This window comes from Pleurodeles waltl, chromosome 6, assembly GCF_031143425.1.
Source record: "Pleurodeles waltl isolate 20211129_DDA chromosome 6, aPleWal1.hap1.20221129, whole genome shotgun sequence".
In the NCBI taxonomy this organism is placed as follows: Eukaryota; Metazoa; Chordata; class Amphibia; order Caudata; family Salamandridae; genus Pleurodeles; species Pleurodeles waltl.
This window is the reverse complement of record NC_090445.1, coordinates 605057373-605083406: the sequence shown is the minus strand read 5'-3', so window position 1 is coordinate 605083406 and position 26034 is coordinate 605057373. Positions and strand designations below refer to the sequence as shown.

At 45.2% G+C, this 26034-nt stretch overlaps 1 protein-coding gene across 2 annotated transcripts in view; it reads right to left on the bottom strand.

The window, feature by feature from the left end:
- The window catches only part of CELSR2 (cadherin EGF LAG seven-pass G-type receptor 2), a 301695-nt gene that overhangs the window by 78549 nt on the left and 197112 nt on the right, over window positions 1-26034 (bottom strand). For both annotated transcript variants that reach the window (XM_069238878.1, XM_069238877.1), the window contains exons 12-17: window positions 20946-21120; window positions 8257-8398; window positions 6205-6325; window positions 3875-4058; window positions 2725-2826; window positions 1260-1354 (exon numbers count right to left, since the gene is read on the bottom strand). In XM_069238878.1, the coding sequence (XP_069094979.1) occupies window positions 1260-1354; window positions 2725-2826; window positions 3875-4058; window positions 6205-6325; window positions 8257-8398; window positions 20946-21120 (819 nt within the window). The remainder of the gene's footprint in view (window positions 1-1259; window positions 1355-2724; window positions 2827-3874; window positions 4059-6204; window positions 6326-8256; window positions 8399-20945; window positions 21121-26034) is intronic.

Sequence of the window (26034 nt, the reverse complement as noted above, 5' to 3'; positions counted from 1 at the left end):
ACACATTTTTTGCATTTTCCCATAATGCTCTTGGCAGAGAAGAACTGCCCTTCACCTGCCAGGAAATGGTGATCCCAATATGAATGGGATGACAGTGGTAACTGCTCATCACAGACAATTCAGTACGCAAGTATTTCCCTTTTCGTATGGTGGTTTCAAAGTCCATTAAACGGAAAGAGGTCATCATTCATTTTATGAGCCTAAAAGTGGTGCTTTCTCTTACAGTATATATGGACCACAAAATACATTTTTGCTGGATCTCTGTGATAGCTGAGCATAAGTTTTGAGGTATTCCCTTCACAAGTTTTCCTTCACTATTTAGAATAAATATGTTCATTACAATAGGATGATTGGGCGGACGACCGCTGGTATCCAGTTATATTTATTTATCTTTTTGCAAGCAGGATTAAACAAAATTAGTTTCTTTGCTGCAGAAATGAAAAGCACACATCTGTATCTTGATGTTATGTTTTTATACACAAACTAATATTATTGACTGATATATCCAGCTTTGGATTAGGTCTTTACCTTGAGACCTTTCCATTCATCAAACATTGTCTCCAGAGGAATAAAAGCACCATGCTCACATGTTTATGGCCCTATGCCCTGCTCTCAACATCTCTAGTCTTGTTTATATCTGTGTGCTAGAAAAGAGATCTGTTATGCTTTCCTTCCTTTTGAAGAAAGCAGAAGTGTGAACAACCTGAAGTCTGTCACCCAGTAAGGTTATCCACAGATAAACATATTGATAAATAACATATTGATGACAACGTTCTTTCCTTTTTTATGTATCTGTTATGCTCTTTTATGTTGCTAATGCTACACTAATGGTATGTGTGTCAACAGTATCTAGAAATCGAAGTGAGTAAAGTGACTATATATATACATAAATATATATATATATATAATATATATATAGGTATCTATGTGTTTAATAATATTATTAGGAAATAAATACATAGGGCAAATGTTTGTAGTACAAACAGTCTACATATTATTTTCTTCAGTCAAGAGACACACCTTTGCTACAGTATTCTGTTAGACATGGTTACCATCGCCTGAGCCCTGTGACTCCAATACCAGTCAATACCAGCAGAACGTTGATGATTGTCTGAGAGGTCTTTACAGTGCCCAAGGGCTTGAAGATTGAGTATCCTTAGAGAACATGAAAGCTGGAGCCTTGTTCATCACTAGCAATGCCACCAGTTATCTGGTGTGGATTAGCCAGGCAACCTCTCAAAAATGGAGAGACTACTTACCAAATTCTTGAGCAGAGAGAAGGCTACAGAGCTGCAGTTGAAGAGGCTGGGAGGGAGCCAACCCTTGTGCTCATCGCAATGACGGATTGCTGTACCTAAAAAACACGAACAAAGAGCAGCAGTGAGCAGGAGTGGCCTTTCATCAGTGGTTCTGGTGTCTACTTGCACAATCTACTGTCTTTCTATTGGGACCATGCTGATGCTACCTACTGGGTCTAGAGTCGACTGAGTATCCACTGGGCTCTAGGGCTTTGCTCGACCTGCTTGGTCAGAATTTGCATTCCCTTTTAATTTCATTTGAAACATTATTCACTTCAGCCTGTGAATTTGTCTCCACTTCCTCATTCTTGTGTGTCATGACGTTGGAGGCACACCTGTTCTTAAGGCAGTTTAGATGCAATCAAACTGGCAGGAACAATGGGGTCTTGTATCATGACTATGTCCATCAGAGTACATTTTAAAGGAACTCTTCCTAGCTCTACTCTGAAAGCTCTCTATAGGTTATGTTGGCAAGTATTTTTGAACTGCCCCTTCTCAAGGTGCATATACATACCTAGATATAGATGCGGAACATGAGGAGTGGTGGAATCCTGCTTACACACACTTTAATTTAAGGTCCAGCGGCTAGAGAGCCCTTGTGGTGCAGAGGGACTTACAGAATGTAAAGTCAGTCAGGTTGTGCAGATTTGCCATTAACATGCTCGTGAAATGCTTTAGGCTTCACGATCGGGTTTGATCTTGTAGCCACATTTTTCAATAGGGTTTGACTGTATAATTTCTTTGTAACAGATGGATCCTTGATTTATTTTGTATCAAATACCCAACAATTTAATATCTGCACACTTGATATACAATCTACTCTCCACTCACTATGCTTCAGCTCTGTAATATACTTCTGAGATCAAACAACAGCTAGGCTGTACACTCATTCATCCTTGGTGCCCTTGTCTATATTATACCTCCTCGGCACAAGATCTATGCGCCATCCTCTAGAACCATGAATTACAATCCGGCCCTCATGCCACACTCTAAACTATAGGTCCTGGGTTACAGGGATCTCAAATTACTCCATGTCAGATGCAAGTAACTTATTATGCCCTAGATGTTTCTTTGTTTTCTGCTAGTTGAATTTCTAATGACGAAAGTAAAACTATAAAAAAATAGGAAAACATAATGAAAAAACAAAAGTAGATACACTACTCACAATTAATATGAGACTCTAATATGTACAGATTATGCCACTGAACTACAGACAGGTTCCTGGGTCTACACGAATTGCAGTTCCTGCTATAAGATATCCATGAACCCCAGGTTCTTATTTTTTCTGGCATAATAATTTCTGCAGCATTTGCACTGGGCTTCAGTGCTACTCATCACCTTGCAAAGCAGGTCAGATGTCAGCAATGAACTATCTTTTCCTGCAACAGGTAATATTTTGGGCAGAAGCTCATGAAACAATATTTACCAAAAGATCCTTTAGGGCATGGCACAGCAGCAGGCAGTCCAAAGCGGGTCCTTGGCCACCAGATCTCTGCTTCTATTGCCCGTGGACAGCTGTCATAGTTCACTGGAAGCAAGTGAATGTAAGAAAAGATGAGACTTTCAAGGGATTCAAGCTAGGATCAGATAAAGGGATTATACACTGAGGACACACTGAGTAAAGATGCAGTGACGATATTCATGTAATTGAAAGATATGCCGATACAAAGTTTAAATGAGAAAATGTACACTATTTTTCTAGGTCAAAATAATAATAAAACTTAACATTTTGAAATACAGCCTTTTTCGCGACGCCTGTTCATCACATCCTGGCTTCCTCATCTACATTAGAGAAACAAAACTCAAAATTCCCTAGATCTAGTCCGGCTCTTGAGAGAGTCCAAGCTGCTTCAGGCTCAGTAGAATATCTGTAGAAGGGCACAGCTCTACAAATCATGCAGCCTGGAATAATGCTCTTGTAGTAGTAAAACGAAAGAGGCTAACTAAAGAAATGGCAGATAGAGAAAAGTGGGGGTTTATAATCGATTTTTTACTGTCGCACTAAAGGGAGGCTGAGCAGACAATTGCAGATCTAAGAGGAGGGAGGAAACATTCTGCATCTATTCTGCTCTGTAGCATATTTACTTGTTTAATTACACAGCCATCCAGTGAAATAAAACTTAATTAAAAAGGTGGTCCCGGTAACAAACTACTCTATCACCTCAGCCACTTACAGTGTTCGAAAATGTGTTTCTTGCAGATTACGATTTCTATCAATGTACTGTAATGCCACTGGAGTTTTGTTATTACACATTCTTACATCACCTTATTGATGTTTCACCCGTTTTGTTTCTTTTCTACATTATCCTTGTAGTAGGTGACATTGGAAAAACATATGGCAATATTTCTTCTGAGATCTGCAAAGCAGCTACTTGATATCTGATTCAGTCAGAAAGCACTGCATTCTCAGTTTATAGGATGTGTATTGGCTAATAAAGCAGTAGCTTCAAGGTGTTTTGATTGGTTCCCATGATGCTGTGTGGTGCTGCACAATCTACTACACAAGATGTCTGACTGACAAACCATTGATACGGGTAATTGATGTGTACTTCTACATTAAGGTAAATGGTCCAGACCTTCACAGCCGTTGGAGGTGACCTCAGCAAAAGGGTTGTCACAGCGGTCACACTGCCGACCGATGACACCTGGTTTGCACTGGCATTGTCCGCTCTCTCTGTCACATGTGCGGGATAGCGACCCTGTGGGGTAGCAGTCACACAGGAGGCAACGATCACTCCCCAGAGGCTGGTAATGATTTTCCTAAAAACGAGAGAGACTATTTATGAAAACATGTAGCTCCTCAAATGGGAAGAAAATGGAGATGGTGTGGCTTTTCTCTGACAGACACCAGTTCTTACTTTCTTTCCCCACAGTCAGATACTTCTCAACTGGCATGCACAATTCACTGGTACCCTATATCATTACCGCAGGTTCAGTGACTTACAAGGTATACCACCAAGGCATCTCTCAGCATTTATCATGTTTCCACACTTACCAGAAACTCTCCATTCCCAATCAGTCTTCAATATCCATCAAACTACAATTGTGATGGCTTTTCTCTTCACCAATCCACCCTTCATTTTTACACTGCCATATGTCATGTTATCCAAAACAATCAGTCACGCTTCAAAGCACATTACACTGTTCCTGCTGCTCACTTCACCCATTTACCTTTCAGTAACTGTCACTCATCTCATCCAGCAACCCCTCACTTCCCATCACACTTTCACAATCTGTTTAATGCTCATGTTACCTAGATTTTATGGAAAGACAGGAGGCTAGCATTATGCATAATGCATAATCTCTTTGGAGACATCATGGTATTTTTCCCTTCCTTATTGCACCAATAACTACCACGTTAATTTTTAATACCTTCATCCAATACTGACCGAACTATTATGTATACTTTACAGCCTTGAAAAAGCCCCAGGCAAACCTGCCACAGGGGGTGAAAGACGTGTCGGCTCTCTGCTCAATCAACGTTTCTTTGTTCAAAACCACAATAAAAAACCTTCTTGAATCACCGTTCTTGACTCAACAAGATATATATTACTACACATCTACAAGTTTGGAATCTTATATGAGGATACATTGTGGGTTACGCATTTCTCTTTAATAGCATTATGCAGCACCTTTAAAGAAACACAATTAGAACATGGAATGTTGGGAGGCCACTGAAACAATGGATTGCTCTGGGCTTCTAAAGGCTGGTAGAAGCCCGGAGCTCTAATATTCCATTGTTGGTCACAGCTGTGACTGTGAACAAAGGTCTCATGGAGCCCAAGAGGATTTCAATCCCTGCAGGCTGAGGCTTTTGTTTTATTTATTAGAACATTCTGCCCTCTAGTGGCAGAATGTTCTAATAGCCTTATAGCCCTCCGTAGCTGGGCTATAAGGCATTAAAGTCCTACTCCCTTCTTAAAGTTAACACTGGAGTGGGCCTTTAATGGCCAGTATAGCCCACGACGGAAGGCTATAAGGCTACAATACAACACTTATAGCCAATCAATAGAGAAAAACTTCACAGTCCAATAGAAGCCTCTTGTCAGCTCTTTGTTTGGTGCTTACCGAGCAGATAAGTATTCATTTCATAAATCACTTTATTTATTTATAAGATTGTTTATTTGTGGTTTAGGTTTACGTTGTGAAGTACGTTTTAAAATCCAATGTATGGATTTATGCCTTACTTTAGTTGTTTGAATTTCCTTTTGATCATTCATAGGAAAATGCGCTTAAATGTTTATCGTCAATTTTTGTTAGACATGTTTTTTTCACATACCTTAAAAAAACAAAGTTTTCGGAGGTAAGTTGTTCAAAAACTGTGGTTTTATTACCTTGTTCTCATCACGTGCTGATTTCTAACACCGTAGTAAGAGCATTTCTGTCAGCACAGATTCAATGAAGCTGTGATACAGGCGGCCATCTTTGTCTCGAGCACGCACCTTGTTGATGGCATATTTTCAACAGGCAAAAGGTCACACTGATAAACAGTACCCTTTCCTTGCCCAGACACCGCCGTGTCCATTACATTGAAAACTCTGCTACTCATCCAGGAATTGCTCACTGTTCTGCATAGTTGCACACTGCCTACTACTCACCTTTCCCAAGAAGCCAACACATTTCCACACTCATTCTGCTACTCAAACCAGGCAGCTGTCCCTCAAGGTCACATACTGCTTCTCACCTCACCAAGCCACCCCTTTGTGTCCATCACTGTTATACTCTTCCTCTGACTCAGCTACCTCTCCTCAGGTCCCACCTAGCCATACCTCACTTCAGCCACTTGCACGTAACCAACCGACCTCCCTGCCCAGGAAACACTAGCACTGAGCCTATCACTCTCCGCGCATAATCTCCCACTACCTTATCACAAATTTCCAAACCCATCGCACACCAAGGCACTCACCCTACAGCGGCACTCTCCACTGGTCTTGTTACAGTCGGGGTCAAAGCCTTTGCCAACATCACAGTTACAAGGACCACACATCGGGTGTCCCCACCAGCCTCGTGGGCAGGGCTGGTCAATCCTGCAAGAGAAAGCGCAACCATCAAAACACAATCACTACAGAAAGGTGGCTAGTTATGGAAATAAGGAACTGAAGGGTCTGGAAGCTGGGGGTATATTCTGCTGGCTGCACAGACTGGAGTCATCTGATGCAGGTCAGGGTGTGAGCATTCATCAAGCGGATTCTGGATTGGAGCTGCGTTGTTACACCCCTGTAACCACACACTGGAAGTTTTTAAACCTGGTATCACACGAAAGTGTATGCACGAGCACAGGATAGCACAATAGTGTCTACATTTGAAAACTGGAGGAGCTCATTAAAACATCAATAATGTCAACCTGGTTACTAGTAATGCGAACAATAAAAACGTGAAAAATACCATACAGCATCGCCTGCAAACGTAATAGTGGAGAAAAACAGGTCCCAACAAACAAGGTACGGCACTACACAACAAGATGTTGAATTTATGCTGGTCTTTGACCATGTACAGCGCACCATTGCCTTTTGCCTAGCTTTGCGCTATAGAAATACCATATACATACATATAACGCACAAGATATTAATGTGTGCCAATTGCATAGGTACCTCATTAAGCAGCAATCTTTCTTCCCGTCCAAGGCATGGCACAGGACACCAGGGTATCTACACTTCACAAACACAGCACTAGACAACATCAGGAAAAAACTGCACAGGTGCAGTATTATGTGAGCATGTGTGCCCAATGCAGTCCCAGCTCTGTACAGCAAATGCCTCTTCACAGCATAGGTACATCACTGGACACCATGGTAAGGTACAGCTCTAGAGGCCAAGTCTCCTATGCGTCTCCTATGCACATACACAGTACTTAGAGGAGAAAGTTGTCACTGCACAAATACAACACTGGGCAGCAATGAGTTGCCATTGCACTGGTACAATACTCAAAGAAATGTCTTCAGTACAGAGTTACAGCAGTGGTGAGCACTGTATCCTCACTGAACTGAGATAGCACCAACACTAAAGTGTCCCCACTGCACAGGTATAGCACTGAGTGTCAGTGTTTCCCAATGTCAGGAGCACAGCCCTGGGCATCAAGAGGTCCTCAGCATGTAGAGTAATGTGCCATACCCGCATAGATAAAGCTAAGGACAAACTTCAATTACACCTTCATCGGCAAGAAACACGTTCTTCCCTTTTTATGCACACTGGCTGTGGTAGAAATACTGACGGGCAGAGCCCTTTCACAGTGACTTCACACAGGTTACATGCTGTGGTAAAATGTAATTTTCTTAATTGTTTCCCGATTCAGTCACTTTACATTTCATCCATCAGGCGACAGTTGGCAAGGATGCTCCAACAGCAATTGTGCTCACATCGAGCAGCTGCCCTTAGCATCCTTCTGCTACCGAACCCTGCTCACAACTCTTGAGGGTCTCTTGCTCTGGATGCAAAACCAACATCTGTGCCAAAGTACTCTGGTACTACTAACCCATGCAACACCACACAGGGCAGTCTGAAGTTACTGTAAGTTTACAGGAGCAAAGCTCAAAATCTTTTACTACTCACCTCTTCCGCTACCTCTGCCTCAGCTGACCATTTAACCTACCCTTTTTGCCTGCAAGGAACATCACTTCATTAAACATATTCCATTAGTATGGAATAAAAGTGTGCACCTTTAATATCTCCTACAAACAGCCAGATTTTAGAATGCTGTTGGATTCATTATTTGCAGAATATGAATATTGGGAAAAACAGTTAGAAGCGATTTTGTATCGTGACACATCATTATACATATCATGTTTAAGATTTGGGACAAATTAGATGAGGAAAATTTCCTGGAAAGAAAAAATATATTTTGCCAAACAGTAGGTAAGGATGCTTCCTATCGGAATTCAGCGATGAACTTGATGAAGAGGTGCTCATTTTCCTCAGCACTCTTATAACATTTCCTTAACACCCAGCTCACTGTCACTCACTTGTTCTCGCAGTATGGTCCGAAGTAACTGTGTGGACACTCGCATGTGTACCCGTGTGACGAGCTGGGCTTTCGAGCACACACGGATTGATGTTCACAGGGGTTCAAGGCACAGACATCCGAGCAGCTATCACCATAATAACCTGTGAGACAGAAAGAAGAGGTTACCTTTAATGAAAGAGATTGCACCATTTATGGTGTCCAAACATAACATAACAGGCATGTTATGTAGAGTGCAAAGTCCAATGAAGAGTAGGTCTCTTGGCACTACTGACACATAACAGGTATTCAGTATGGACGAGAGGGGTCAACTGTTAGCCACATATTTTCCTTTTACATGCAATATTGAGACTTACGAGCATAAGAAGTCTGCGATTTCATGTAAGGAGGTGAGCAGGCCATCACTCGACCAAATGCCCTTAACACGGAACATCTCACCAAAGACGCATGGACAATAATGCTAAGTTGGCTGCTTGTGATGCTCGCACTAAAACTTGTTTTCAGGTATTCATACAGATCACCTTAGTGGATGATGTAAATCTGTTGTTTCCAATACCATCCTCCACTGGCTTTGCTTCCATCTTTTCTCTTTCTCCCATCAACTACTGCTCTCCCTCCTCCTATTGCTCCCCACTCGCCTGCTTTCAGCACATCCCTGCACGCTCTCTCACCCATCCTCTCAGATGTCTCTCCTGCCATCATTTCCACGCTTCAAGGCTCCCCTCGGCCCTGGTTGTTGCTTTTTCCCTACTCCTCCTTCCCAGTCATCATTTTACTTTCATCGACCCCGCTCGTGATTTGGAACTGGTGCCTTTAATTTAGTCAAAGATGAAAGCCCTGCTCCATAAAGCTAGAAGAACACATTTTGTAAGGGTGCGAGAGTGTGTGAACTATTCGACAACAATTTAGCTGTCATTATTCCACGCACTGTTATGGAAACACCGTCAACTCTCAGGGTGCAGCGCTTCCCTCGGCTCGATAGCTGAGGTCAGGTTGTGAGCTAGATCAGTGGTACTGTCAGGCTGCTGCTCGTAAGGCGGGTCTCAGGAAGATTCTGTGGCTGCACACCACTCAAAGAACATTTTCTTTAAATACACACTTTTACAATGTGTACATTTAGGGTGGTTTGGGGAATGGAAGATGTAGCGCTATTTTCAAGGGTACTGGAAGCAGCGGCGGAAGTGGCCACAGCACCCCCAAACTAAACATATAGGAGTTGTGAAGGTGATTGAGCATTAAAGATGATTTTAAATTTGTTTTTTTATTTTGTCACATTTGCTGCGTGTTCAAAGAGAGAGGTCAAATGTCAGTCTAGTTTTTTGACAAATAGCTGCTTATTTTAACGTGGAGACTGGTGTTTACTTTCTTTTACTGCAAAGTGAGGGAATTTTTTAAAGTGAAATATGACAACCTTGCTTGTGTGAAAAGAAAGGATGTAGGATGTATTCTTCTTCTAACACAACAAAATGTAAACACTTAGAAATGAACTGTACAAATATTTCAATATAAATAAACAGGAAAGCACAAATTAAGCCCTTTTTCTAACTCTATAGTGAGATGGAAACAAAGATTTTAATAACATCAAAACAAACCAAGACACTTTAATTGGTGATGTGCAAATGATAAATATTTGCTTAAACCCAATTTCCACATATGGCTTGAGTGCTATGTAATTCAATCAGTAAAACTGTATGTCTGTGCAAATTTAGTGGGTATTCAATTGAAAGTTTGCTGTCTGTAAATGATAGTGATTTACCACGCCATAGTTCATTATTATATTGGTGACAGTGTGCTCCTAGGGGGGCGTGGCCAAGATGGCGACCAGAGCGGCAGCATAAACTGCAGCTCCGATCCCTGGCCCGGAAAAACATCCTGTTGGAGGCGCCCGGGCCCCCCTTGGAGTGGGTCCGACCGCCGTTAAGAGTGCTGCCCGGGGGCTGCATCGGTGACCGCAGCCGGAGCCGCACTGCCATCGCATAGCTGGCAATCGGCCAAATCGAGGCCGTGATTGAGCTACGGACAATTCGCTTGCGGCGGGCGCGGCATAGCGCCATTCGGGTCCCGTACCTGGAACACGGGCTCGTGCATCGTCGATGTGGCGCAACAACATTGTTGCTACCTGGAGGTGAGGAGCGGTGGGGCGCGCCGCCCAGTCGAGAGCACGCTGGAGGGGTGGTGCCGCCCGGGCCACCTCCAGCACATCGTCATTTCTGTCGGAACAAGCCTTGCCGTGGCAGGCTTTCTCGGCTTCTCGCCCAATGGGGGAGGCTCTCCGTGCCGTTAATTTGCGGCAATACGCCGCTCCGCGGCCGACCTGGAGGTCGTGCCGCAAGTAACGCGCCTTCTACCGGCGTGGCCCGTGAACCGTGTCGCACGGATGGAGAACACCAGCGTGAGCCCAACCCAGCACTGAGCAGGGAAACGACACGCCGGCCCGTAAGAGACATCCTGCAAGGACGGCGCCGGCTGAGCTCCCTTCACTGAAATGTGGCCCCTCGCGGGTCGTGATTTGCCGTGGTGAGCCCTCTTCGTACTATAATCATCGAGGTATGCGGCCGATGTGGGTGGCTATGACCTGACCCCTCCCGATTGCCTAAAGCTGCATTGCGCCCCGCGCTCCGGTTAGTGGTTGGACCACGTAAAACCGCATATCTATAAGCCCAACAAGTGACGGCCAGTAATCTCTACTGCTGCGTCCTTAGCAGACAACAGCGCCGAACTCTGCCATAAAAATCCCATCAGAGCGCTGGAGGCGAACACAGCAGTGAAATACATTAGAGCGCACACCCTGAAAACTCACTCTGGAGCGTTGTTGAGTCGCGGCACAGTCCTGTGGTATTCCTGCTCCCTGCATGGAGTGGCTTGCGGGAACGGTCTTACAAATCAACCAGCTCCAACATTGCAGGCCGCGCTGGATTATTAATCATGGCCAATTAAACGCACTGGATTAATGTGAAATGTTGTACCAGCATAAGAGGCCACAGCCACAGCCCCTGCTGCACGGTTCCTTGCCCTGTATTGGCCGGTGCTCCATCTTTAAGAGTTCGAGGTGACAAGAAGTCAGCTATCTGAGTGTGGGGAAAACGTAAAATGGTCCTGGTCGTTTATAAATGGAGTGCTTATTGGTGACAGTTACCGAACTGTAGGGTGCATACGCATGAGTCATCTCTTTTGAGACACAAGATACCATGTGCGGCTGCAACATCCATTATACTAAACAGCGGGCTGCTCCCTATCCAACTAGGCTTACAAGCTCACACCAGTACTGTAATTATTAAGATCCGTATATGATAGCAAAAGCGCCAGGCTATCATCTATTAGCAGTTTCGCTTGATCCCCGCCTTGCTCCTCCTCGGCGTCCAGGTTGAACTGACAGGACACTTGACTTGGTCGTATACTGCCTCGCGTTTTCTCAACACGCTAACGTCTAAGAGTTTCCGCACTTGCCAAATGGTCAAACCAAAAACCTCACGTGCACCGTTGGGCACGATGGAACATGCCACCTCATCCTCCTCAGAACCCTACGCCACCACGCAAGTGGCACTTCAGAAGCTAGAACTGACCCTACAATCACACACATCACAATTTGAAAAGATACTACAAGCCATCCTAGACACTAAAACTACTCTAGAAGCTAAGATAGGTTCTGTAACAGAAGATCTTAACATACTTCGCACTGACCAACACGCACTAGCTGATAGGGTATCAGAACTTGAAAAAGACACTGAGGTCCTCCCCCGCACTGTGAAAGATCTTCAATCGCAGTTAGCTCACTTAACAACAGAGGTGGATTCCTTAAAACGCAGGGCTGAGGATGCAGAAGGCAGATCCCGCCGCAACAATATCCGTATGGTAGGTTTTCCCGAGCGAGCCGAGGGCCTCAGTGCTGAACTATTTATAGAGAAATGGCTTACTGATACCATTCTGAAGGACAACATCCCGAAGTTTTTTTCTGTCGAAAGGGCACACAGGATTCCCGACAGACCTCCCCCTCCTGGCTCACAACCACGTCCGCTTATAGTAAGACTCCTCAACTACCGTGACAGAGACCTTATCCTACAGTTATTCCGTAAATCTGGTCCGGTAAACTTCGAAGATGGTGTGATTACAGCCTATCCAGATTTTACAGCAGAAGTACAGAAGAAACGCAACTCTTTCTACCATGCTAAGGCGTGTTTCCGTAAACACAACATTAAGTACGCGCTGTTGTTCCCTGCCAGACTTCGAGTACAAGATGACACCCGCACACTCTTCTTTACTTCTCCGGAGGACGCCTGGACCTGGCTACATGCCAAGGGTCTAGCTGACCCGTTAGATACAAATGCTCTGGGAGTCAATAGACCCTCCTCCACGTTGGGTCGTAGACAGCGCAAAAAACAAGGCGCGAAGCCCTCGCCTGAACAAGCGCAAACTGAACGCTCCCGACTCCTGCGGGCCACATCCAGATTTGTTAACGCTTCACCAACTTCCTCCTCTACACAAGCAGACGCTGAGCAGGAGCAAGATCCAAACTCTGACTCAGCGGAATCCACACGTGGCCCTACCCTCACACCACGCACAGCGGACGATATTTGCTAAGCAGTTGGGTTCTACTGGTTCTTACAGAGTGAAGATAGCATCACAATTCTACCACACCTCCTTCTGGGCGCCGTCGTCATCTCCCTGCTGTGCCGCGTGAATCGGATGTGCCCCTGGGCGGCACACTCTACATCACAAGCGAACAGGGCAGGGTAAACCCTAGACTTTGCAACAATGCTCCCAGACACCCCCCTACTCCATATGGACCATTCTCTCGTGCCAGCAATTGCTGGAATTGATCTTTATCTTTTGATTCAGTTGTTATTGTGTGTGGTTTTAGAGTGCACCTTTTTATTTAATCGTTGGTTCTGTCACATGCTAGTTAATCGCAAATGCAGCAGCAAACGTATATGTCATAGTTATTATAGTAACAGGATTGAAGCTCGTAATATTGTAGGTACAAGTTACCCAATCTTAGCGTGCGCATATCACAATGTTTTTGCGCCGTGGTCAGCGGACACCCATTCCCTGGAATATACGAAAATCACAAAAATATTATGGCCACTCAAACTAATCAGAGCATAGTAAAATACAAGGTGCTCACATGGAATATTAGAGGCATGGCAACTCCACGGAAGCGTCAAAGGGTTTATGCCTTTCTCAATAGACATCAGATACACATAGCTCTATTGCAAGAGACACATCTCTCTAAAATTACGCTAGAAAACACACGTTCTAAATGGAAGGGGCAATTGCATGGCACAACTTCTTCATCATTTGCCCGTGGGGTAGCGATTTGGATCGCCCCCGGGGTCCCATTCTCGGTATCTCGCACACAATGTGACTCAAATGGTCGACACGTGATAGTTGAGGGCATACTGGATGGGTCCCCTTTAGCCCTAGTTGCACTGTACTCCCCAAATGCAGACCAACGCGATTTCCTATCCACACTTTCTACCGGCAACCTTAACGACCCTACGTCGGAATGCGTTTGGGGGGGAGACTTCAACAGTGTCTTAGACACTCAAATAGATCGATCGTTCCCCCCGCTTACCTCAGCTCCTTCCAACCGCGCCTCTCAAGCACTAGCAAGTTGGGCTTTAAATAACGGCCTGAGTGAGGTATGGAGGACGGCCCATCCCACCCAACGGGAATACTCTTATTATTCCCCTGTACACAAGTTATATACCAGAATAGATATGGTCTTTGTATCCACGGCAGTAATTCAGAAAGTGTGCGGATCTGAATACTTAGCTCGCACTATATCAGATCATAATCCTTTATGTGTAACAATAGCCTGGGGTCATATGCACACTCGCATACCAACGTGGCGTTTACAGCCGGAAGCTCTTTTAGACCCCCCCTTTCAAACAGACATAGCTAAAAAATTAACTGATTATTTCCTGCTAAATAAAAACTCTTCATCATCCCGCTCTATAGAGTGGGATGCCCATAAAGTGGTGATACGAGGACACTACCTTGCAGCTACGATGGGGGTGAGAAAAGCACTTACTAAAGAGCTACAAACACTAGAGGTAAAAATCCGCAACGCAGAGAATGTGGTTGTCAGAGACGAGTCCATACTAACAACACTGAACTCACTCAGGGCTGCCCATAACGAAGCAGATACTAGGCTGGGCAAACATGACTACAGACATTATATGACAAAACAGCATGCTGAAGGAGATAGATCCGGTAGACTATTAGCCTGGCTGACTCGACAGCCCTCACAACCAACGCCTATCGGCGCGATACGCCTAAACCCCGACGATATCGTTAACACTCAGTCAGGCATTAATGAAGCTTTTTTCATATATTACCGCACACTTTACACATCTCCTCCTCCTCCGCCGGAATCACACCTCACTGATATATTACAACTTGTCTCTCAAAACCAACTTATCCTCGATAATTCCCCTATTCTGGATGGCCCCATTACCATTGAAGAACTGCGCTCAGCACTAGCACAAATGGCGCGCAGTAAAACCCCCGGGTCGGATGGACTACCGGTAGAATACTTTAACTCTTATCCGAGTCATCTCCTGCCCCCGCTCGTAGAAGTGTTTAATGAGGCGCACCATAATTTACAACTGCCAGACTCTATGCGTGAAGCCTTAATAGTGGTCCTTCCAAAAGCTGGCCGAGACCCCTTGGATGTTAAATCATACAGACCGCTATCCCTCCTAAATACAGATTGCAAATTATTAGGGAAAATATTAGCGAACAGGCTCCTCCCTCTCCTACCGAGTCTGATACATCAAGACCAGTCCGGCTTTATTCCTGGTAGGAGCACCTTCCTAAATATTAGGAGGCTGCTCCATATAATGCACAGCAGCACAAACACCGAAGCGGTCGCCCTCTCCTTAGATATTGAAAAAGCGTTTGACACTCTAAGCTGGAATTATCTTCTTTGCACACTTAGGGCGTTCGGTTTTGGACCCGGTTTCATAAACTGGATCAAAACACTGTATTCTAAGCCCACAGCACGTGTAAAAAATGGTCGTATTATCTCTGAAGCATTTTCCATAAGCAGAGGCACCAGGCAAGGCTGCCCATTGTCCCCCTTGCTGTTTGCCATTGCCATGGAGCCATTGGCAATCAAATTACGTAGCTGCGCGCATAAGTGGGGCATCCCGGATTCTAACACCTATCATGTCATATCTTTATATGCAGATGATGCCCTGATTTATTTGCGTAATCATTCTACCTCCATGTCAGAGGTGTTGGCATTGCTGGACTCCTTTGCCCTCGCCTCTGGACTACACGTCAACTGGTCTAAGTCCAGTATTTTCCCTCTTGTCCCCATTCCGGCTGACACACATACGACACTACCGCAGTACAAACTGCCGTGGTCGCATACGACCATTAAATACCTCGGGGTGCAGATTTACCACTCTGTTATAGATCTAAAAGAGGGCAACATCGACAGAGTGGTGAGATCCACCCGCAGCTCGATACCATTCTGGAGCTCACTCCCCTTATCCCCGATGGGCCGTGTAGCAATTGCCAAGATGCTTATCCTCCCGAGGTTCCTATATTACTTCACTGCCCTTCCAGTGTGTCTGCCACGCTCTTTCTTTAGTAAATTACATTCAATGTTAACCGACTTACTCTGGGGCAAAGATAGACGTAGAGTAGCGTTGACCATAACACAACATCCGCAGGAAATGGGCGGGCTGGGCATGCCTAACCTCGAAAGATACTACGCGGCCGCTCAATTGTCGTGGCTGACTGCATGGCTGCGTGATGCCCCTTCCACTGAGGGCGTAATGCTGCAGTCATGCGTGGCCCCACAGGGGCTGCTGCTCACATTGTTATCTACCCCTCATTCCTTATCCTCGAAATATATACTGATGGAGGCAGCTCGCTTTTGTTGGCATAGATATGTCCGTGGCAAGACCCTCTTCCCCCCTTACTCACCCTTGCTACCGCTGTTTCAATTACCGGGCACCCAAATTATTTCAACACATCATAACACACGTGACATAAATATGCTGAAGGTGGGTGATCTGTACTCCAATTCCGCGTTGTACTCCTTTACGGATCTGGTGTCGGCCGGGGTGATGCATAAGGGAGCCTTTTTGACATATAGCGCCATTAAACGGCTACTAAACAAAATTTGGGGCCTCGGCAATGACGAGCCTCCTGAGTCTCCATTGCTCACTACTATCCTTACAATAGGTAGCGTAAAAGGAACCATAACTAAAATATATAATATACTATTAGCAGCAGTCTGTACCACCCTGCCGCACGCTAAGGCACGCTGGGACATGGTCCTTCCTACACCATTACCACAAAAAACCTGGTCTGCGGCTCTTGCAACGATTAAATCAATATCCCGAAATCCTCGCCTACGCTACACCCAATTCAATTATATTCACCAATCTTATTTATCCCCAGCCCGCATTCTAAGAATATACCCGAACACAACTCCTTCATGCCCAAGATGTGCTTTCCCGGCAGCCGACTTTTACCACATGGTTTGGAGTTGTCACTCAATAAACTCAGCTTGGCACCGAGTTACAGACGCCACAGCAGACATCTCATCCCTCGCATTATCCCCCACACCAGAGTCCTGCTTATTAGGCATACGTCACCGTACTAAGGAAGATAAACAGACACACAGATTCATAGACCTAGCGTTTGCTGTCTTTAAACGTTTGATCGCAACACATTGGAAGGCTCCACATGTTCCATCCCACTTGGTTTGGCTGCGTGACTTACATAGTCGCTCACAGGCTGAGGCGCAGACACTCAATCTACTGCAACGCAGAGGTCTCATTGAGGTGGGCCCCGAAGTCTGGAACACTTTTGTGGTGGCAATAGAAGCGCGCGATGACTTGCACCCCCCGTGAATAGCGCACCATACACAACTCTAACAACCAGGTGGATATGGTCAGTAGGACACTTGAACTGCCTCAATTTCAATTACTGACATTGCTGACATTCTCATTATTATCCTCAAAGTATTAACTTAACACACCAGGCTGTTCTCACTGCACACAAACCTGCGCACAGGTCAAACCCAGCTCGCTTAATGCTAATCCTGTTCAGTATTCCGTTGAACACCGCAAAATGTAAATCCCTGCTTCACTCCTGTCCCCCGCTCTACACACATTTACATATATAAGATGCAATCCTTCCTCTAACGTCTCCTTACCTCCGTCTGAGGTAGTATATATTATTAATGACATCAGCCGTGCTGAGCTGCATTGTTACTCGGCAAGTATTTGTTGCACAGTATTTAAGCTGCATGTTTCTTCTTTTCTGCTTTGTTAGCAATATTTTATGTTTTGTCTATAATTTGATTTCTTCTCTTTTTTCCTACATACCAGTTAATATGCAACGAAGCTGTGCAAGTTTATATATGTAAGCAAATAATTTGTTAAATCATAAACAGCCAATGTACTGGTATGTGATTGTTATAATTAATAAACAGATTTTTTTAAAAAAAAAGACAGTGTGCTCCTAAATGCAACACCAGCTACAAACTACACTTTTGCCACCTTCCTGCTGAATGGGTGTGGCTCATGTCCTACCTTTGTTCTTTTGGCAACGCTTGGACTTTTCAGAATCCCTATGGGGTTAGTGAAGTAATGCTGACGGCGGAGCCCCCAGTCTGAAAACTGTTCCAGCACCACTGACTGGTTTTGCAAAACGACTAGGTATTTACAGTATCCTTGTGACACTTAACATCCATTTTAGAAGCAGGCAGAGTACGACAATTTGCATTTATTGTTTGCATTATTTTGTTAGGATTTTTAACAGTGATTTTAGTCACATGCGCATTATAAATTGTGTTGAAAAACTGCTGTGGATTCTGACTGGCACGCTGCAGCTTAGCTTAATATCTGAAACAAGCACTGAGCGACAGAGACGTATGAGAACAGAGTTTGGGAGTCAGTCGACCATGCGGGGATGTCAGCACAGTGACGTAGTTGCCACAGTTGCTGCTGATATATGAAATAAGCTGTAACTCCCCGAGCCCAGCGTTGCCTCAGACTCTTTGCTAGTGGTGCAGAGCTCGATCACTGGCACTCTCAGCTCAACTTACAGGCCTGTCTGGAGAAAAGGATTTGTCAAGTTTTAGAAATGATAGATACGTCACCCACCTACACTGGTACGTCACTTTTTGGAATGTCTGAAGAGTGAAAGTTGAATCATTTATCTTGCACTGCTTACAATATTTTTTAAGGAGGTCGAGAAGGATGATTTGTTTATATTGTGTGCATTATATTTCCTAAATAACTTCGACAATTGTTTAGTTATTGTGCCACAAATGTATTAAAACACGTTTGCTAAACATTTTAAATGTATGTGGTAATATCCCGGCGTAGAGTGGAGATTACACACACATTCAACGTTTGGTTACTGAGAATGCTTTGCACATTTCACTCAGTAAATAGATCTTGAAAGTAAGACAGGCACTGCAAACTTAAAAAGCTACTTACCATGTACAATGTGCCTTTCTTATCTTCCCGGCTTTGTCTCACAAAACAAAATCAATTGCCAGATATTTCAGGGGTGCTTTGACTTCAGGCCAAAAATAATTAGAGGTGGTCAACTACTTTTTGTGCCTGTGCGCATCTCACAAACTACTCACGTTTGTGCACCCTATAAACCATCCTTGTCCTGTCTGTTACTCCACAATATATGAAGTAAAATTTATATAGACAAATATTTTTTTTTAAAGAAAATGAGTTTGTATATTAGTGGAAAACTGTCCAACATAAACGATACAAGTGACATGTAGGGGGTTATTACAACTTTGGAGGAGGTGTTAATCCGTCCCAAAAGTGACGGTAAAGTGACGGATATACAACCAGCCGTATTACGAGTTCCATAGGATATAATGGACTCATAATACGGCTGGTGGTATATCCGTCACTTTACCGTCACTTTTGTGACGGATTAACACCTCCTCCAAAGTTGTAATAACCCCCTCAGTTTGGCCAACTCTTAATAAGCAAAGACAGATTTTTATAGAATGTGTTAGCAAAGCCAAGTAATAGTGTCTTGCATCAAATTTAACTTTGTACAGGTATTTTACCAAATCTTATTTTGCTTCTAAACTATATGTAGCTATTAATCTCTCAAGATGTGCTGAGAAATATTTAGAATATCTACTGCTCCAGTTTAAAAAAATAAAAAAAAATAAACAGAGGATACATATTCATGTTATAAAGAAGAATGGGTCCAAAAACTGATACGTTTTCACTCAGTCCTCCTATCCAAACTGTGTAGTTATTGTATTAAAAGTTTATGGTCTGCTTAAAACATTCCACTGTGGCACAACAATACCCAGATCTCCGAACTGCAGAACTGCTCTATTCTTGCTTCAGCTCCATTAATGTCCTTCTCCGCTTTCTGGTACCCTGCCATATTAGAGGTCTCGAAAATATTTAATTTATTATCAGACATTTGTTACAACTCTGGCATTTCTATGCGTGTGGCTAAAATTCGGTGCATTTTCATATTTTTCTAATTTCAAGAAACAGATTTCTAAAGCTATTTTAGATTAGTATTATTAAGATATATATGGCAACATGAAAGGCACGAACTAAAATCTTTAAATGATTCCGGTTCATTTTAAAGTTCTTTACTTTCATGAAATACCTTAAAAACATGAACTTCGCCATCGTAATACTTATTAAAGTTTCTTCATATTGCATCTAGTCCCGTGGCTTTCGAACTAGGGGGACACGGATACAAAGTAGGTGTAGGCCAGCTTACAGTTTCCCTTGAGTTCTTTGCTCATACTAAAATGTTATTGTTTTCTGCTGGCTCTCAAACGCAGACAGTATAAGCACAGTGATGTCATTCAAAGGAAACACCGAGGTGATTGAGAGAAGCCAATGCAACAGCAGGGAAGCTCCATCAAAGGGAAGAAAACAATTTCCTTTAGGGTTTTCTTTGAAGGGCTGTAATGACTTTCTAGGGTTCCATTGTTACCCTCACGTCTGTGCAGACAGTAGACCTTACATAGAATATTGTACATTTAGCCTGGTGGAAGATGATACGGTCACCTTCAAACTCCTTCTCCTCCCCTTATTTTATGGCATACGTAAATAAAAGCGAACTCAGGGGTGACCGAGAGAAACCAACGAAATATCAGGGAAGGGTGATTCAAAAAGGAGAAAATGATTCCAGAGAAGTACTAGTTCAAAAAGGAATAGACAGGCTTGTTTTAGCCTTGTCCATGATGTGCTGGCATCCAAGCAGGGCAAGTGCACATCACAAACCCTTTCCTAAACAACTCAGGATCACCCTCCCTGAAAGATGATTTTCTCTTCAGAAGTGAAAGAGACTGAGAGGAAGATAAAGGCATCAGAATGGAATCTTCCAAGGGTGACACCCCACTTCCCAAGGAAAAGGTGAAGCTTTCCGGGAGCTGAAACATTTTAGGCTTCTACAGAGACTGCAGAACAGTGCCTGGGGGTGGGGGGGACAAGTAGATGTCTGAAGCAACGTTTGAACAACATCCCAGGCTAGAGGAGCTCTTTATGAATTCTGTAGATGTGAATGTTATTTCCCCGACAGTGTTCACTCCCAAGTAATTCTAAAACTGTAACCATCACTAATATGTAGCATGTGTGCCCTTTTGTGCATACACGCAGTACCTATCTGGTGTGAGCATCTCATCTTGCGGTGACCAATGACCACATTCCTTACCTGGGTCGCAGCTGCATGAGTGGCTATCCCAGTCGTCGTTGCAGTAGCTGTTGTCCGGACAAGGGCTGGAGTCACAGGGGTCTGGCACGCTGCAGCCACGCTCCACGTTCACTCGTTCGGCCTGGTTTACATTCAAGGCCACAGCACTAGCTGAGGTCTCACCAATGCGCACGCCCTATCATGCAGACAAAAAAAAGGAAGAGTGGGACCAACAAAACAGAGATTAGACTAAATAAAAATCAAATGAGTGTTGGAGGAGGAAGATTGTGTGGATGTGGAGTCATTTTAGGATGGCGGAGATATTACTGTGTTTAAGATGAAAGTTGCAATGTGAGGAAGGTAACCAGGTGTAAAAGGAAAGTGTAAGGTCACTGAATGGTTGTGACTGTGTGCAAATGAAGGGTCTGTGTGTAAGGGCAGGGTTATATGTTGGTGGGTGACTGTCATGGGACGTTTAAAGAGGGGGGGGTAGGGCACTGTGTGAGGGGAAGTTCATCATGTCCAAAGAAAGCTGGTGAAGGGTCAAGGTGTCTGAGAGGAGTGTGGATGACACCGAGGGGAGGATTGCTGTCTAGCGGGAGGTCACTGCATGTGGAAGAAGGGACATCTGTCAGGAAAACACGATGGTGAAACACAAACTGTGGTTCCACTGAGAAAGACAGTGGGTGAAGGGAAGGTCACTGTGTGAAAGAACCATAACAATGTGAGGGCCAGACCAGCAAGGAGGAAGCATAGACTGTCACTATGTGTGCGAAAAAGGCCAAAGCGAGTAAGGTCGCTACACGTGTGGGAGGGGTCACTCATGAAGACGTTGCAGATCATTGTCAGAAGATAGTGCATGTAACCTCTTCCTTCTCGTAAGGCATAAACCTAGATTCCTGCAGACATACCAAGCGGAGGCAGCTTGCAAGGATTGAGCTTCCAGGTCTCGCCACTAGGCGGAAAGAATGAAAGAGTGTGGGTCTATGAAAGACAATTGCTTCATGATTTTATTTTCATGCGTGATGTAGAGATATCCACAGAGAGGTCATGTAGCCCAGTGTTATGTGCGACACCCACAGAAAGTCATGGCTTTTTAGCCAACATCAATTTGCATGCGATTTTTGACCTAAGGAAGGACACGTGGCCTAAGGGAGGACACGTGACCTCAGAACCAAGCTGTGCATTGTAGACGGTTGACACCACAGTTTTAATGCCTGGCTTCAGCGCTTTCCTGAAAATCGTGTGATGCGAGGCAACACACTTACTGTCTCTGTGCTTTAAGTAGTGAAATGGTAAATATCTGAATTGTTGTTACAAGTCCCAGAACGCAATGCATATTGGCTAAAATGCCATGGCTAGATGAGTGCATTACAGATTAAACGGGCCTCAATACAGCCAGATCACCTATAAAACGCACATTCTGCTTACATTTTTTAAAATACAATGGTGTACATAAGGATTATCTACATCACAGGGACACAGATACAGGTCATAATGGAAACTGTTCACCACAATTTAGCAGAAGACATATACAGTAACACTACAAAGAGGACACACATGCAGCATTAGCAACTTCTGGCATTGGAGCAGAACATAATATTGAGTTAACTAGAAGGGTGTGCGCCCCATGTCATGCGCATGCGCAGGTTACATACCACGCGCATGCGTCCATTATGTGCAGGTACACTGCTCAAGAATGGGGACTTGGGGGGAGTACAGGGCTTGCCCGTCTCCCCCCGGGTTTATCGGGCTGTGGTGGAACGTTCCACAGACTCGACTGGGGATTGGTTTGGGGAAGGGACTGGGTTTGTGACGTGGGGGAGGTATAAAGGACAGGGGCTGGGTGTGGGCGGCCTCTTTGGCCGTTGTCACACCCAGGGGGCGTTTTGGTCTTCGTGCCAGGGATTATTTCTGTGAGTTTGTGAATTTAGAGGCGGGCTTTACTGTGTTTTGGGAGGAGTTAGTGTGTTGTGGTAGACTTTGTTTTGGGTAACATGGAACCTAATAGGGTAGTTCAGGCGCTCAAGGTGCTGCACGATGAGGGTAGGGAGGACTTACTGAGGGAAGGAGTTTTGGAGCAAGCGTGGGTTGGGATTAAACGTCCTAAGAGATTGTCAGCTGAGGGTGTGTCAGCTGCAGTGGCGGTGTGTACTTCGCCGGTTAAGCATGGTAAAAAGTTTAAATCAAAAAGCGCGGGTGGAAGGAAAGTGGCGCGCTCACCTCGGAGCGATGATGAGCCGCTTTCTGTGATGCCATGTCCAGTTGCAGGCGTCGTGGGGAAGCGGCGAGGTGGTTGCCGCTTTCCCCGTAGGCAGGGAGCGTCATTATCCAGGCGCGTGGCTGCTGGGGGTAGGGGCGCGGCCACAGCAGGTGCGGTGCGCACTCCTGGGCGCATGGGGGCGCGGGCCGTTTTCGCACATGCGCGATCGGCTCGTAAGCTCCAGAGGGCCCTACCGCCTGTAGAAACAGGCAAGGAAAGCGAGAGCACCTCATTAGAGGAAAGAACCTTGGGAGGCGCGCGCAAAATGGCCGCCCCCTTGGTCTCTGATTGGTCAGATGACCAAGTTTTAGAGAAAAGACAGTTAGGAACGGCCGGCAAGATGGCCGTGCCCGTTTTGATCGAAGAGGATGAGGTGGTAGTTATATCGGATGAGGAGGAAGGTGAATTGAGGTGTCAAGAAGAGGTTGGGGACCAATTTTTTGGTGTTTTGGTTGGTAATAGAAGGGAAGGGGTGGGTAGAGTGAGGCAAGGTTTTCCTAGGGTGTTTAGTCCTATGTTACATAAGGTCCAGTCGTGGCATTTTGATAATGAGCAGGTTGGGGTTGTGGATACTAGTGGGAGTGTATTGAGTGGTAAGGTCTGTGGCGAGACCTCTAGGTGTGTGGTAAACTGCAGGGCATTGGTTCAGCTAGATTTTTTGCAGGCGAATTTTGGTGAGGGACCCTCTGGGTGTGACACGCCTCCTGCTTCGGGCGGGCAGGGGGTGAAGGCGGTTTATCGGCCATCTGGGCGGATGGTTGGTGACCGGAGCACACCGGTGAAGGTCCGAGCGCCTTCAGCACACCGGCAAGAAGGGAGGGCGCGATCCGGAGCGGTCCGCCTGACTTCGAGGGATGCATCTAGAGTTCGCGACGCTCAGCCATCTACTAGCCAGGGCGCTGGGGATGGTTGGGATGAGTGGTGCGACGATCTGCTTGATTATGAGGAAGATTTGGAATTTCAAGTTCCTTCCAAGCAGTCTGATCGAATTCAGAGAGAAACGCCTGGTGCGGTTCAGGGCGGCCATGTGCCAGATCGGTCACATGTATTGTCGGCAAGCGGTTTTCCAAGAGGTGAGGAAGGGTTGGGTGGTTTTGTGATACCACAGGGTGGGAGTTTTGGTCGTGGGGCTTTTGGTTGTTCAAGGGCATCGTATTTGCAGGGTGATAAAGAAATAAGTCATAAGGTGGATGCTGCAATTCAAGCGAACGTGGTCACGGAGGTCGGTAAGTTGGGGGTAAGTGCTGGGTTTGAAGGGTCATCAAATAAGGCGGAAGAGGGTGATGGAGCACAGGCGGGGTCTAAGCACATGGGTGGGGAGGGCATTGGAGGAAGCGTTAAGGCTAAAAGGTTACCATATATGGGAGTGTTGATGCCTTTGGGGGCGCATCTCACTCCGAGTTTGAAGGAAACGATTTGGAAGGATGAATTCGTGGACGTTTTTAAGTTGCTTCATCAGGAGGTTCAGGCAAAAGAGGGTTCAAAAGAGGAGGAATGGGAACTAGCTAGGAGACCTAGAGTTCCTACTACGATTGAGAACTGGACGTCAGCTTTCTTGATTTATGCCAGCGTATATTGTGAGAAGCATCAGGATTCTTGCGTAGCATTGATGAAGTACATGGATGTAGTGCGTAGGGCTCAGATGGATTTTGGTGGTTTTGGCTGGTTTAGGTATGATGAGGAGTTTAGGGCAAGGAAGGCTATGGACCCGTCGAAGATGTGGGGTGAAATTGATCAGGAATTGTGGATGCAATGGTTGAGGTCGGCGAGGAACGCGCCCACAACTCATACGGCGAGTGGGTTACTGGTGCTGTATAAGCCCTTTCAAGGGCGTCCCTCCCAATTTGGGGTGGGTTTTGGGCACCGAGGGCAGTTTCAGGCGAATGGGGCATGCTGGTCTTACAACAGTGGCACCTGTAATAGACAGCAGTGCAAGTTCAGGTATGATTGCTCCAACTGTGGGGGAAAGCATCCAGTTTTCCAGTGTCTCTGAGGTTTTCAGTGGACCTGGCATGGGCCGCAGGCCAGAGGCGTTGATAGAGGTCGAGGTTCTTCACAACATGTTACGGGAAAAGGGCCCTACGCCTATTAATTTTGAGACTGTTGCTTACTGGCTACAATTTTATACACTTGAGGAAGAGGCCAAGGTTTTGTTTAGTGGTTTTTTGGAAGGTTTTAGGTTGCGCTATCAGGGCCCGAGATTGAGAAGATGGGCCAATAACTTGAGGTCAGCGAGGGAACATCCTGAGGTGGTGAGGGCGAAATTGAAGAAGGAGGTGGATTTGGGCAGGATAGTGGGCCCCTTTTTAGCTTGGCCTTTGGCAAATTTGACTATTTCTCCTTTGGGGGTGGTCCCCAAGAAGCAGGCGGGCGAGTTTAGATTAATACATCATTTGTCTTGGCCCGCGGGGGCCTCGGTTAATGATTTTATTGCAGGAGAAGATTCGATGGTGCATTATGCTTCCATAGATGAGGCTATTGCATTGGTTCGGAGGTGTGGTAGGGACGCGGAGATGGCTAAATCTGATGTGGAGTCAGCGTTCAGGCTATTGCCTGTTCACCCTGATGATTTTTCATTGTTAGGCATGCAATTTGAGGATGCCATTTACGTTGACAGGATGCTGCCCATGGGGTGCTCGGTGTCATGTAGTTTGTTTGAGATGTTCAGCTCATTTTTGGAATGGGTTTTTGTGTTCCTTGGAGGTGCTGGCTTAGTGACCCACTATTTGGATGATTTTTTATTTGTGGGAGCCGCCGGGTCTGGTGATTGCGGCAGAGCCCTTCAAGATTTTGAAAGTTTTATGTTAATTTTGGGTGTACCCTTGGCAAGAGAGAAAACTGAAGGGC